Raw genomic sequence first — 13286 nt, forward strand, 5'->3', positions numbered from 1 at the left:
AAATCCTATTAAGATAACGTCACGGCCTTTCTGTTTTACTGTTTGCAAGCCAGCCATAACATCATTAAATTACACAACCGGGAGGTGCCTGCTGCCAAGGAGTTCCACTCTAGATAAGATGTGGATTGAGCCTCTGCCAAAATCTGAGTAGATATGACGAGAAAGTTGGAGTTCATTCAGCATATGATTCCTCTGAGATGGAGCTGCAGGCAGGTAAAGGCTCTGGATGCATTATTTCCCAGAGATCGACACCCTGCGCACCTTTTGGGGGGCATGTCAAGAATTCCTTATCGATCTTTTGTAGCTGCAGGGAGAAATAATGGGTCGTATTTCTGCCCAGTAGGGCAGCAGATCTTTTTTCTAAAGCGCCAAGCATTTCACCTCAGGAGCAGGCACTAAACTGTTGCCTGGGCTTTCAAGGATCCAGGGAAGAACATTAAGGAGTTCTGCTGAAAATCAGTCAAAGCTGCAAAAAACAATAGAAATTCCATTTAGGTTGTGTTCTGTGGCACAGGGACACTGGTGGGGTTCAAGGCCAAGACCATCCTTGGCTCCTCTACACATTTCTGTTGATTGAGCCAATTCAAACAGGGAGCCAGGCACATGCTGACGGGGAAGTCTATTTAAGATCACTGTTACATGATTCATGTATGTGTGCACATGCGTATGTGTATATGTACAAGCATATACATAGATACACATATATAGTATATATATATATTCACGTGCGTATATGTATATGTGTATGTACACACGGAGAGAGAGTGAGTGTTTAGGTCCTAGGTCCTATCTCCATATGCAGAAGTTTTTCCTGTTGCAAAGTATGTTAAGGGGATTTATATGCATGTTTGCATTGGTTTTATTTACACATACACACACAAAACACAGTCAGGTAGGCAGATATTTATTAGACACATTCTCAGGGCCAAGCAATCAAAGGAAGGCCAAACAAAACAAAAACCAGTCCCTGCCGTCAGAGAACCCACAGTCCAAGGGGGGGGGAGGGCGCAAAATGCAAATGATCAGGTACAAACTGCATATGGGATATATTGGATGTGATCACAAAGGGAAAGCACTAAGATTAAGGAAGACTAAGAAAGACTTCTTTCAGAAAATGAGTCTTCAGCTGAGACTTGAGGGAAGCAGGGAGGTAGAGATGAGGAGGGAGGGGATTTCAGGCATTGGGGACAGACAGGTGGAGAAAATACTCTTAGTCTCAAGATGAAGTGCCACATGTAAGGAACATGTAAGGAACACGTGTGTATATGTATACACACAGGTACATGCATGCACATATGTATGTATATACATATGCTTATTTATAATATATACATATATTTCTATACATACATACATACATACATACATACACATTCTTATATATACATATACTTGTATAAACATTTATATATATGCATATACACAAACATGTGTGTGTGTGAAGGGAGCGGATGGGAAGAGAGAACCCTAAGGTAGACAAAGGGCAGAGACAACCCATTGCCCGATGGAATGGATCTTATAAATGGAGTCTAGCAAGTATTTAGCTACCAGTTAATTTCTTTAGTGAAGCTAAAGAGCAATGAGGAAATCCCACGAAGCAAAAGTATAGGTGGGAAGAAACCTATCAGACAGGATCAACCAGTGTTAAGTACAGCAAAAAAAGGTTTATTGCCCATGATATTTTTACCAGCTGTTCAGATTTAACTCATGTCATGTATGGAAATGAAATGCAAATATAGTCCTTTTTTTTTTTCTCGTTTGCCCATAATTTGGGGGCTAAGATCTGTGGGCTGATACCAGTTGGCCCAGTAGGATGTAAGTTCCTTGAGGGCAGGAACTGTTTCTCAATTTCAACTTTGGATCTCTTGTCTCTAGCCAGAATGCTCAGTAAATGTTTGCTGAGTCAAGTTTGCTTGTTGTATGACCAATCCACATAACCTTGTGGCCTGAATTGGTATGACTGCAACCCAACAATGGCCCTCTATTAAATCTATTTCAGACCTTCTTAAGACCTCCCAGCAAGGGTCTTTCCTGCAGAACCAGTCTGATCTGAGGCTGTCATTCACATCTCATCATGAAGTGCTTCCAGGCCTCGTATGGTCAAGGACCACAGATGCCCCCTGCTGCTACTTGTGGGTAACTGCCTGCCCCTTTGGTGGACTGGGACTCATTCCCCAAAGCCTGGAAGAGTTAACACCAACTTGGAGGTTGTCTTATAGTTGCCAGGTTGATCTTAGTTATTAGTCACTAAAACTGGAGTCACCTTAAGGTCCATGAATGAGCTTGACTTACCCACGGTGGCTTCTTGAGCAGTTCAGTCATTAAAAAGTGTGGCACATAAGGTGATGAGAGGTGCTTACAGTTATTGGTCTATTTTGATCAACTTATGTTAAAGTATATTTCTTAATATTTTAAGCAATGACTGTAGGATTTGGAAAAGAGGTATAAGATGTTCTCCATTGGGACTGCTCCTCAGCTGGCTTCTCTGGGTAAAGAGAGAGAATCACACTCTTCCCATAAGATGGACACTTGGTAGCTGGTAGTGCCAAGTGCTACACCTGGCAGCTGGTGTCCTCTACAGCTGTCATTTCAAAGGCTGGGCCTTTTCCCAACCGACAAAAATTATTCCAATTAAGTCAGCCACAGTCACCACTGAACACGTAAACCTGATCACTGAAAAGGCCAGTACGGTTTCTTGGCAGACTCCTGAAGGCTAAACAAAACCCTTCCTGGGGAAGAGATTACTGGATCCAGTGACCTTGGTGGCCAGTGAGTGGGAAACTTGGCAGAACCCATTTTGCCCACTGAGTCCAAGGTATATTTAGAGAAGAAGACATGACAAAACAAGCAGTATCTCTCATCAGATTTGTTCCAGAAGTCACCTTGTCAAGCAATGAGATCTCTACCAGCAGTCCTCAATTTGTTGCTAGGCTGGTCTCAGAAATACAGATGCTTTTCTTTCTATAATGGCAGATAATTGGGGTTTTGGAAATATTGCTTCTAACTTCAGAGAGGGGTGGGATGAGAGGAGGAGAGAGAGGGAAGGAAGGAAGGAAAGAAAGAAGGAAGGAGAGAGAGAGAGAGAGAGAGAGAGAGAGAGAGAGAGAGAGAGAGAGAGAGGAAGGAGAGGAGGAGGAGGAGGGAACAAAGAAGGAAGAGAGAGAGATAAAGGAAGAAAAAGAAAGGAAAAAGAGAGAAAAGAGGAAAAAGAAAGAAAAGAAATTAAAATTGTTCCAGGAAAAAAAAAAGACCATAGTGATGCTGTTATTTTTGTTATTTTACCAGGGAGTTTGGTAATAGGATCCACATGAGAAAAGTGATTCTCTTCAAGAAGCAGGCCAGCAGGATTGTAGATAGATAATATAACTTTATATGTATAAATAGTCCAACACCGCAACCTTCAACTGAGGCTCCTCTGTTGAAAGTAATAGGTGGGTGGCAGAGCCAAGATGGTGACTAAAAAACAGGGACTCGCTTAAGCTCTCCCCCAAATCCCTCCAAACACCTGTAAAAAATAGCTCTGAACACATTCCAGAGCCTCAGAACCCATGAAATAACAGGGGGAAGTAGGGCTCCAGGCCAAGACAGCCTGGATGGTTGCTAGGAAGAGTCTATCACACCGTGCTCGGAGCAGAGCGCACCATGCCAGGACAGACCAGACCGGGAGTCAGGCAGAGCAGGCCTTAGGGCCCTAAATCAATGAGCTGTGGCATTTACCAGACTTCTCAACCCACAAACACCAAAGACCACGTAGCAGGTCAGTGGGAAAACTGCTGGATCTGGGTGAGAGAAGTGTGAGGTCTGGCCCCAGCCCCAGGGGCTGAGATGGTGCAGTGACAGCAGCAGCAGGAAGCTCCTGCGGCTGCTTGCAGAGCTCCAGCAGTGGCTGCTTCCAGCCCTTGGCCCACCTGGTGGGAGGAAACAAGTGGTGGATCAGAGCGGGAGTATGGGGATTGCTTTGCTGACACAGAGGCAGGGTTCTCTTGCTTTGCTCTGCTTCGATCTGGTTCACAGTCCTGGTTGGCAGTTCTGGGCGGGGGAGGAGCACTGGTGTGGCAGAGCTTGCAGTGACTGGAGTAGAAGTGTCTCTGAAAACAGCAGTGCAAGGCCCCTAAAGCTTGGGACAAAGTATTCTCTACTCTAAAGGCAGTCATACCCTGACAAAAAGCTCAAAGGTCAAGTAGTTGGCTGGGACCATGAGCAGGCAGTGTAAAAGGACTATAGAATCTTTTTTGGGGACAAAGAAGATCAAAACATAAGTGAGAAGAAGTCAACAAATTCAAAGAGCCTACATCCAAAGCCTCCAAGAAAAATATGAATTGGTCTCAGGGCCATGGAAGAGCTCAAAAAGGATTTAGAAAAGCAAGTAAGAGAAGTAGAGGAAAAACTGGGAAGAGAAATGAGAGTGATGCAAGAAAATCATGAAAAACTTGCTAAAGGAGACCCCAAAAAATGCTGAAGAAAATAACACCTTAAAAAATAGACTAACCGAAATGGCAAAAGAACTCCAAAAAGCCAATAAGGAGAAGAATGCTTTGAAAGGCAGAATTAGCCAAATGGAAAAGGAGGTCCAAAAGACCACTGAAGAAAATACTACCTTAAAAATTAGATTGGAGCAAGTGGAAGCTAGTGACTTTATGAGAAATCCAGAAATCATAAAACAGAACTGAAAGAATGAAAAAATGGAAGACAGTGTGAAATATCTCATTGGAAAAACCACTGACCTGGAAAACAGATCCAGGAGAGATGATTTAAAAATTATTAGACTACCTGAAAGCCATGATCAAAAAAAGAACCTAGACATCATCTTTCAAGAAATTATCAAGGAAAACTGCCCTGATATTCTAGAACCAGAGGGTAAAATAGAAATTAAAAGAATCCACTGATCATCTCTTGAAAAAGATCCCCAGAAGAAAACTTCTAGGAATATTGTCGCTAAATTCCAGAGTTCCCAGGTCAAGGAGAAAATATTGCAAGGAGCCAGAAAGAAACAATTTGAGTATTGTGGAAGCACAATAAGGATAACACAAGATCTAGCAGGTTCTACATTAAGGGATCAAAGGACTTGGAATATGATATTCCAGAGGTCAAAGGAGCTAGGATTAAAACCAAGAATCACCTCCCCAGCAAAACTGAGTATAATGCTGCAAGGCAAAATATGGATTTTTCAATAAAATAGAGGACTTGGAGGCTTTCTCAGTGAAAAGACCAGAGCTGAATAGAAAATCTGGCTTTCAAATACAAGAATCAAGAGAAGCATGAAAAGGTAAACAGGAAAGAGAAATCATAAAGGACTTACTAAAGTTGAACTGTTTGGTTTACATTCCTACATGGAAAGATGATATTTATAACTCATGAAACCTTTCTCAGTATTAGGGTAGTTGAAGGGAATATACATACATGCATACATACATAGCCAGAGGGCACAGGGTGAGTTGAATATTATGGGATGATATCTAAAAAAAATAAAATCAAGTTAAGGGGTGAGAGAGGAATATATTGGGAGAAGGAGAAAGTGAGAGATAAAATGGGGGCAAATTATCTCACATAAAAGTGGCCAGAAAAAGCAGCTCTATTGGAAGGGAAGGGGGGGCGGTAAAAGGGAATGAGTGAATCTTGCTGTCATCGGATTTGACTTGAGGAGGGAATTACATACACACTCAATTGGGTATTGTACCCTACAGGAAAGTAGGGGGGAAGGGGATAAGAGAGGAGTGTTGATAGAAGGGAGGGCAGATCAGGGGAGGAGGTAATCAAAAGCAAACACTTTTGGAAAGGGACAGGGTCAAGGGAGAAAATTAAATAAAGGGGGACAGGATAGGATGGAGGGAAATATAGTCTTTCACAACATAACTTATGGAGGTATTTTACATAATGATACATGTGTGGCCTATGTTGAATTGCTTGCCTTCTCAAGGAGGGTGGATGGTGAGGGAAGAAGGGAGAGAATTTGGAGCTCAAAGTTCTAAAAGCAAATGCTCAAAAAAAAGTTGTTTTTACATGCAACTGGGAAATAAGATACACAGGCAATGGGTTATAGAAATCTATCTAGCCCTACAAGAAAGTAAGGGGAAAGGGGATAATGGGGGGTGGGGAGTGGGGTGACAGAAGGGAGGGCAGACTGGGGAAAGGGGAAATCAGAATATAGGCCATCTTGGAGTGGGTTGGAGGGTAGAAATGGGGAGAAAATTTGTAACTCAAAATCTTGTGGAAATCAATTTTGAAAACTAAAATATTAAATAATAAAAATATATTAAAAGAGAGAAAAAAAGAAAGTAATAGGTGATGTGTTTATTTTGGCCTCCATGTACTCCAAAGGAAACTGATGCTCTTGGACAATGTCTCTGCTAGAGAATTCTGTAAGCCCTCTGGTTTCTTTACTAACATAGTTACAGGTGACTTCGCTATGTTCCCATATTCTACAGCTCTATCTTTTTTTTTATTTTTCAAATATTAAGCATTTATTTTTTTCTCCCTCCCCCACCACTAAAAAAAAAAGAAAACAAAAACCCTTGTAACAAATAAACAATCAAGAAAAAACATTCCCACTTTGGTCATATGCACAAATGTGTATCTCACTCTTCATATTAGTCTATCCTGTTTCCATTGGTAGATAAGGTGTCATGCTTCATCATCAGTCCTCTGGAATCCTGACTGATCATTGGGTTGATCAGAGTTCTTAAGTCTTTCAAAATTGTTAATTTTTATAATGTTGATGTTATAGTATAAGTTCTCCTGGTTCTGCTTACTTTACTCTGCATCAGTCCATACAAGTCTTCCAAGTCTAAAGCCATCCCTTTTGTCATTTCTTACGTCACAGTAGTATTCCATTACATGCCACTAATTTGGAACAAGCCATTCCCTGTTTGATGGGCACCCCCTTGGTTTCTAGTTCTTTGCCCCTACAAAAAAGAGCTGTAACAAAATTTTTGAACCTATGGGATCCGTAGTGTTATCTAACAAAGAATTATGAGGAGTTGGATTTCTTGTCTTGTTGGATATTGATATAGCCAATGCACAATAACCTTATATTATCTTAAGTTTCCATTCCCCGCTAGGTTTTCTAGTGTGTGCAGAGTGGTCTTGTATTATTCAGATGTCCTTTATTTTGTATTTGAAAGTCCTTCTCCTGATCTTTTGCAGAATTTGTTGTTTCTGAATTGAATTGTCCAATTTAACCATTGTGTATCTTGGAGTTTGCAGCCTTGGGTTTGTTTTTTTTTTTTTTTCCTGGAGGTGATTTGTGAACTCTTTCATTGGTATTTCATTTTCTGTATTAAGATGTTCTGGGCAGTTTTTTCTAGTATTTCCTGCATTGTGGCAAGGGTTTTTTGTCCTGTCATGTTCTTTTGGGAGACCTTTAATGTTTAGGTTGTCTCTCTGAATCTTGTTTTCAAGAGTAGTATGTTTTCCTTGTATAGTGAGCATATTTTCTCTTAACGTCACTGTTTTTTGCTTCTTTTCTTTTAGATTGTCCTTCACTTCTATATATTTGCATTCCCTATCTATTGTTTGCTCTTTCGTTTCTTTGGCGAGACTTTCCAGTTTTTCTATTCTGCGCATTATTTTTGCTATGCAGGCTATAAATTCCATTCTCATACTTCTCATTTCTCTTTTGAACCTCTCAGGAACAGCATGTTATCATTCTGTGTTCTCACCTTCCACATGGTCCTCTGTTTCATCAAGTGCTGTATCATTTTCCCTTATTTTGCATTATTTATTCATAGATGCCTAAACTTGTTTAATAGTTCTGGAAGCTGTAGTTCCTTCTGTTGATTTATCTACTTATGTTCAAGGTCTTTGAGTTTTCTTCTTTCTAAGACTTTTGGTAATTTCAGGCTCTCTCGCCTGCCTAGTTTGTTATTCATGTGACTTGGAAATGTATATCCTAAGTATCAACAAAAACATTCTAAAAGTCCTGGGAAATTTATTGAAAATTTAGTCCAAATTGTTGTAGACTGCTGCAGAATGCAAAACAGGATAAGACCTTGAATGTGAGCTTTCTTGGGGGAAAGCCAACCAATTAAGGGCAATACTTGGGAGTTCAGGGCTACTTATCTTATTAAGATTCAAAATAGAAAGAATTGTGGTATCTTCAGTATCACTCCAGTCATAATGTAGATTGTCCTGGCCATGAGTAATTTTGTAATTGGAGGGACAACAAGATCATTTGCTAAGGAGGAATGAAAGAGATTTTTATCTAGAGTCTATAGTCCGTGGTTATACAGATGAGAAGCAGATTCCCACAGCTAGGAAAACCATCAGCTCTAAATATCAGCCAGTGCCAGCTCCTCAACGTCTTTCCTTTTGTAAGACATCCTGTCATCATTTTTAGTGCTCCATATACTTGTACCTCCTTCTTCACATTCTCCCCATTCCTTTGCTTATGGCATTTCTCATGGCTAGAACAAACCCTCCTTTTTCACCTTCATCCCCCATGCCATATTCATCTATTGAAGTCACTCCCTTCAAGGCCCAAGTCAGATGCCACCTCCTCTAGGAATCCTTCCCTAGTCTCTTCAGGTGCAGGACTCTCCTCACATTTCTTATACCATTTTCCTTGGGTGATGATGATGATGATGATGATGATGATGATGACAACTCACATTTATATATCAAGCATTGTGCTGTATAAATATCATCTCATCCTCACAGCAACCCTGGAAGTTAGGTGCAATTATTATCCTCATTTTACGATCAAGGAAACTGAGACAAAGGTCTAGTGACTTACCCAAGGTCATACAACTAGCAAATGTCTGAGGCTGGATTTGAATCCAGCTCTTCTTGACTACAGACCCAGAGTTCTATCCAAGTACCATGACTATTTGTGTGTGTGTATGTATGTATGGACATGTATATATGTGTATGTGTGTATTTTTATTTATATATATATATATATATATATATATATGTTTTTCTTTTTTCCTATTAGATTATAAGTTCCTCTAGAACAGGGGCCTATTTTGTCCTTGTTTTGTATCTACTCTAGCTAATGAAGTATCTTGCATTCAAGTATTTGGTTAATAAAGGTATAATTAATTAACAGATAGTTTCATAATTCATTGTTCTCATCCTGTGACATGCCTCCACTATTTGTTGGCCCGGGTCTCACCTGTTGTGATAGTCTTTCCCTCCTCCACTCCCTATTCCTGGCCCCTACTCCCTCCCCAGCCCAGCTGCTTCCTACTGGCTCAAGCATTCTCTAGGGTTCATCCCTTCTTGTCATGCTTGGGTTAAAAGCTGCCATCCAAGCCCCAGTCTGGGGGCAAGCTTCACCGTGTGCTCAGAGCAACATTTGATTTCACAACTGAAGTGCCACAATTCTTGAAGCCTGAGGAAAATCAGTTCTCTGATATTAACTGTCCAGGATCAAGCTGCAGCATACAAATGGTAGTAGCTGGACCCCTATCAAAGGGAGCCAGTGACTATAAAAGCCCATCTATATTTGAAAAGCAGTCATGGAAAGAAGAAGCTTAGAGCTCTTCATTTTCTTCATTTAAACTCAAAAGCTAGCAAACAGAGGGTGTAGAGAGAAGCTGCCCAAGGACTTCTTCCAGATAAGGAGAATACTTTGTATGACAGCCAATAGGCTCCAGATGGTTGATTGATTGTAAGCTACCTGAAGGGAGGGTGCATGTGTCCTCCATACCCCACATAGCACCGGAGAGAGTGTCACACGCTGTAAGTGAGTAAGCATTCCACAGAACTGACCACACCTCACTGTGACTTGTGTTTGGTCAGGCAGAAATGCTTCCTAGCTACATGATTCTCTTTTCTTGCCTTGCTTCGAAAATAAAATTCACCTTCTTCCCCCCCTGCTTTTCTCTAGGTGACTCTGGGCTCGGAGGGCAAAGAAGGGGAACTTTTGGTGAGAGGCCCTACAGTATTTCGAGAATACTGGAACAAGCCTGAAGAAACCAAGAGTGCTTTCACACCCGATGGCTGGTTTAAAACAGGTATGACCCAGTTACACTTTTCAGGTCCTTAGTCTGAAAAGAGGATTCACTGAGAGTGGAAAGGGCAGTGGTCTCAGCTTGGTCAGAAAGCCCAGTGTTGAAATTTACTAGGCGTGTGATTCGGAACAAGTCACCTTACTTTTCTGTGACTTAGTTTCCTTATTTGTAAAATGGGTATGATTGTACTTGTACTGCCTACCTAACAAGGTTGGAAGGAAAGTTTTTACACATACACGGCGCAGTTTTTAAAAATTTCTAAAATAGTTTATTATATCTTTATTTTATTTTAAAATATTTAAAATGTATTTTAAAAACTTTTTTAAATTCCCTAAAGTCTTGGTGCCATTTTAAGCTATTAAGGTATATACCTATATGTCCATATACGTATGGATGTGCATATATGTCTGCATATACACACAGGATGTCCAGAAAATATTAGTGCAGTTTTAAGTTTAAAACCTTGTGTGTGTGTGTGTGCAGACACATGTATGAACATATACACATATATGTACATACATGTGTATGTATACATGTGTTAATATATTCTGATGATGGTTAAGAAAAAGGAAGACACTAGAAACTATCTTACATTCTTTCTTGGGGATCAGCCCTGCATTCTCTCTCAGAACATCCCTGAAGAACATAGACATTTAGTGGGAAAATAGTATGACCAGATGAGGTGAGCTGACCTAATCCCATGGAGCAAGGTCAAATGGAAGTGTCTACGATTGACTCATGTGGGTTCTGTCTGTGGGTTCTCTCTGACTGCAAGATTCAAAACGGAAACTACTCCAGGAGCTTCAGTTCTCCAGGTAGCTGGGGACATGACTCACTTTCTGCGATAGACATGTTTTCTGAAAAGGTATATGGAAATTAAATCATTTTGGATGCACTACAGAGAATCCTCTTGGAATGCAAGTGATCATCCTGACCTATCCCCAACTCACTTGTTTTGTAAATTGGTCTTTTCTTACATCAGGTGGTGCTGGGGGTTTTTTTTTTATTTCATTTTTTAAAGTGAGGCAGATCTGCATGAAATTTTGGTTTTCTCCATTCATAGGTAATTTTGGACTCTAGGGTCTGATTGCTCATTGAAGAGGTCAAATCACTGAGATTGGCTTGGTCCTCACGGGTCATTTCTTGGTCTTCTCTTTCTCTCCCACTCTACCCCCATGACCCCAGTGGAATGAGTCTTGAGTCTATCTCCTCATAATATCAAAAGCCTCACACCTTAAAGGGCCCCATTCATTCATTCCCTCTGACCTCTTCCTGCTGCAGACTGGGATCTAAAACCATTTTCATCTGGGTAGTACAGGCTAGGATATTGGACTTGGAGTTAGTAAGCTGTGGTTTTCTAGTCGTGTCTGACTCTCCATGACCCCAATTGGGGTTTTCTTGGCACAGATACTGGAGCGGTTTGCCATTTGCTTCTCCAGCTCACTTTACAGATGAGGAAACTGAGGCAAATAGGGTGAAGTGACTTGCCTGGCGTCACCGAGCTACCAAGCGTCTGAGGCCAGATTTGAACTCCAAAAGATGAGTCCTCCTGACTCCAGGCCCAGCATTCTATCCACTGTGCCACCTAGCTGCCCCAGAGTTAGTAAAACCTGAGTTCAAATGCTGGCTCAGTCAATTAGGAGCCTTGTGATCCTGGGCAAGTGCCTTAACCTTTCCTCCTATAAAATGAAGTTAAAAATAACACCTACCACATGGGGTTGTTGTGAAAATCAGCTGAGATAACCCCTATAACAAGCACTATATAAATGCTGGCCATCACCATCATCATCATTACTATTTTACTTAACATTTTTCCATACGTTAAAGCCTCTTCTGTGTAGCCCGGCAGAGTCAAACCTGATCCATTATTTAAAGTAATGAAGGATGAAGGTATGTCATGCAACACTTGTCAGCGAGAGTCGGAGAGAAGCCGGGATTAATTTCCATAGGATCTTGGAGGCTGTTTGTTTTGTTCATTTGAGGATGTCACGGCACCTTTGGAATTTACATGCAGGTCTCACTCCTGCGATGTCAGTGTGTCCTTTCAACTCGGAGCCTTTGAGAAACATCTGCTCCCAGGCTGGCTCCCAGAGCAGAATGTTCTGGGGGCACCTCCTCTCTCCTGCCCTGTCACCCCTCCCTCCAAACTTCACACCCACTGTGTAAGAAGCTGATCAGGGCCTAGTCCCTTTGTCGATGAGAACAGAATGGTGATGTCAGAAACTGGAAGAGAGAGCCCATTTTTTGCTTCTTTGTAACTCACCAGTGCCATAATCAGAGAAATGCACCCGCCGTCCATTGGACAGATTGGGTCACAGAATTTTCATCCTCCATGGCCATCTAGTCCAACCTATACCCCAAAAGGAACCCCCACTAACAGTATACCTGGTAGGTGGTTATCTAGTGCAGGCTTCCAGTGAGGGTCCCAATTCGCTTACGTACTATGTAGCTCTGATTATTAAGCCTTGATATCCGAAGTCAGTGTCCTTTTACCGACGATTGTTGATCTCATAGCCAATAAAGTCGTACAAAGAAATGGCCACAAATAGGAAGAAGGGCCAGCATTTAGAACAACTCCAGTCCTCCCTGAGGCAGAGGGTAGGGGAAGGTTGGTGAGAACTAACTTGATGTCTTTGAAGTTTTTAAAAAATACATTTTGATAACTCTCAGTATAATTGATTTCCTCTGTAGTTCTCTGTATCTTATTTTCTGCATTTTCAAACATAGTTCTGAGAAGGGGCTTCACTGGACTTCTAGAGGGTCCATGGCACAAAAACAACCTAAGAAGCCTGGCTCTAATAGGCCCACATCCCCGAGCTGATCTTGTTCTGCCGCTGCCACTGTGCATAAGGAAACCTCCTAATGGGAAGGCTATGCTTCAAGCTGAATCCCAAGTCCATTCCAACTTGGAGTCATTTCTTTATAGGGTTTCCATCAGGCTCTAGAGCAAGGGGACGCTCCTGAGATTCACTTCACAGGGATCCCAGAAGTTTGCAAGGCAAAGGAGCCATCCTTAACTCTTAAACGCTCCATGTTCTCTCTGCATCAGAGAAGAGTTCCGTTTTAGGAACTTTAAACTCAAGATGGGTTCTGTAAACACATTCTTGGTTACTGTGCACAAAGCCACCTCACTGCTTGAGAAGGGAACTCTGCAAATGAGACCCTCCCACCCACTGCAGTAAACCCCACCCTTTCTACCTTCCCTATTTTCCCTCCTCCTCCCTATTCTGCCATCAAACAAGCAGCTTGGCCCCACTGCAAAGCTAGAGAGGGATTGGGACCTCCTATGATAAAGGTGCATATGTGGATGAGAGAGGAAGGAGTCTGTTGTTG

General features: G+C 41.6%; 1 protein-coding gene across 1 annotated transcript in view; it reads left to right on the forward strand.

Moving 5' to 3' along the window:
• The window catches only part of ACSF3 (acyl-CoA synthetase family member 3), a 239946-nt gene that overhangs the window by 126115 nt on the left and 100545 nt on the right, over window positions 1–13286 (forward strand). Inside the window, exon 8 of the mRNA XM_036752516.1 lies at window positions 9830–9956. Within this exon, the coding sequence (XP_036608411.1) occupies window positions 9830–9956 (127 nt within the window). The remainder of the gene's footprint in view (window positions 1–9829; window positions 9957–13286) is intronic.

This window comes from Trichosurus vulpecula, chromosome 3 (assembly GCF_011100635.1).
Source record: "Trichosurus vulpecula isolate mTriVul1 chromosome 3, mTriVul1.pri, whole genome shotgun sequence".
Taxonomy (NCBI): Eukaryota; Metazoa; Chordata; class Mammalia; order Diprotodontia; family Phalangeridae; genus Trichosurus; species Trichosurus vulpecula.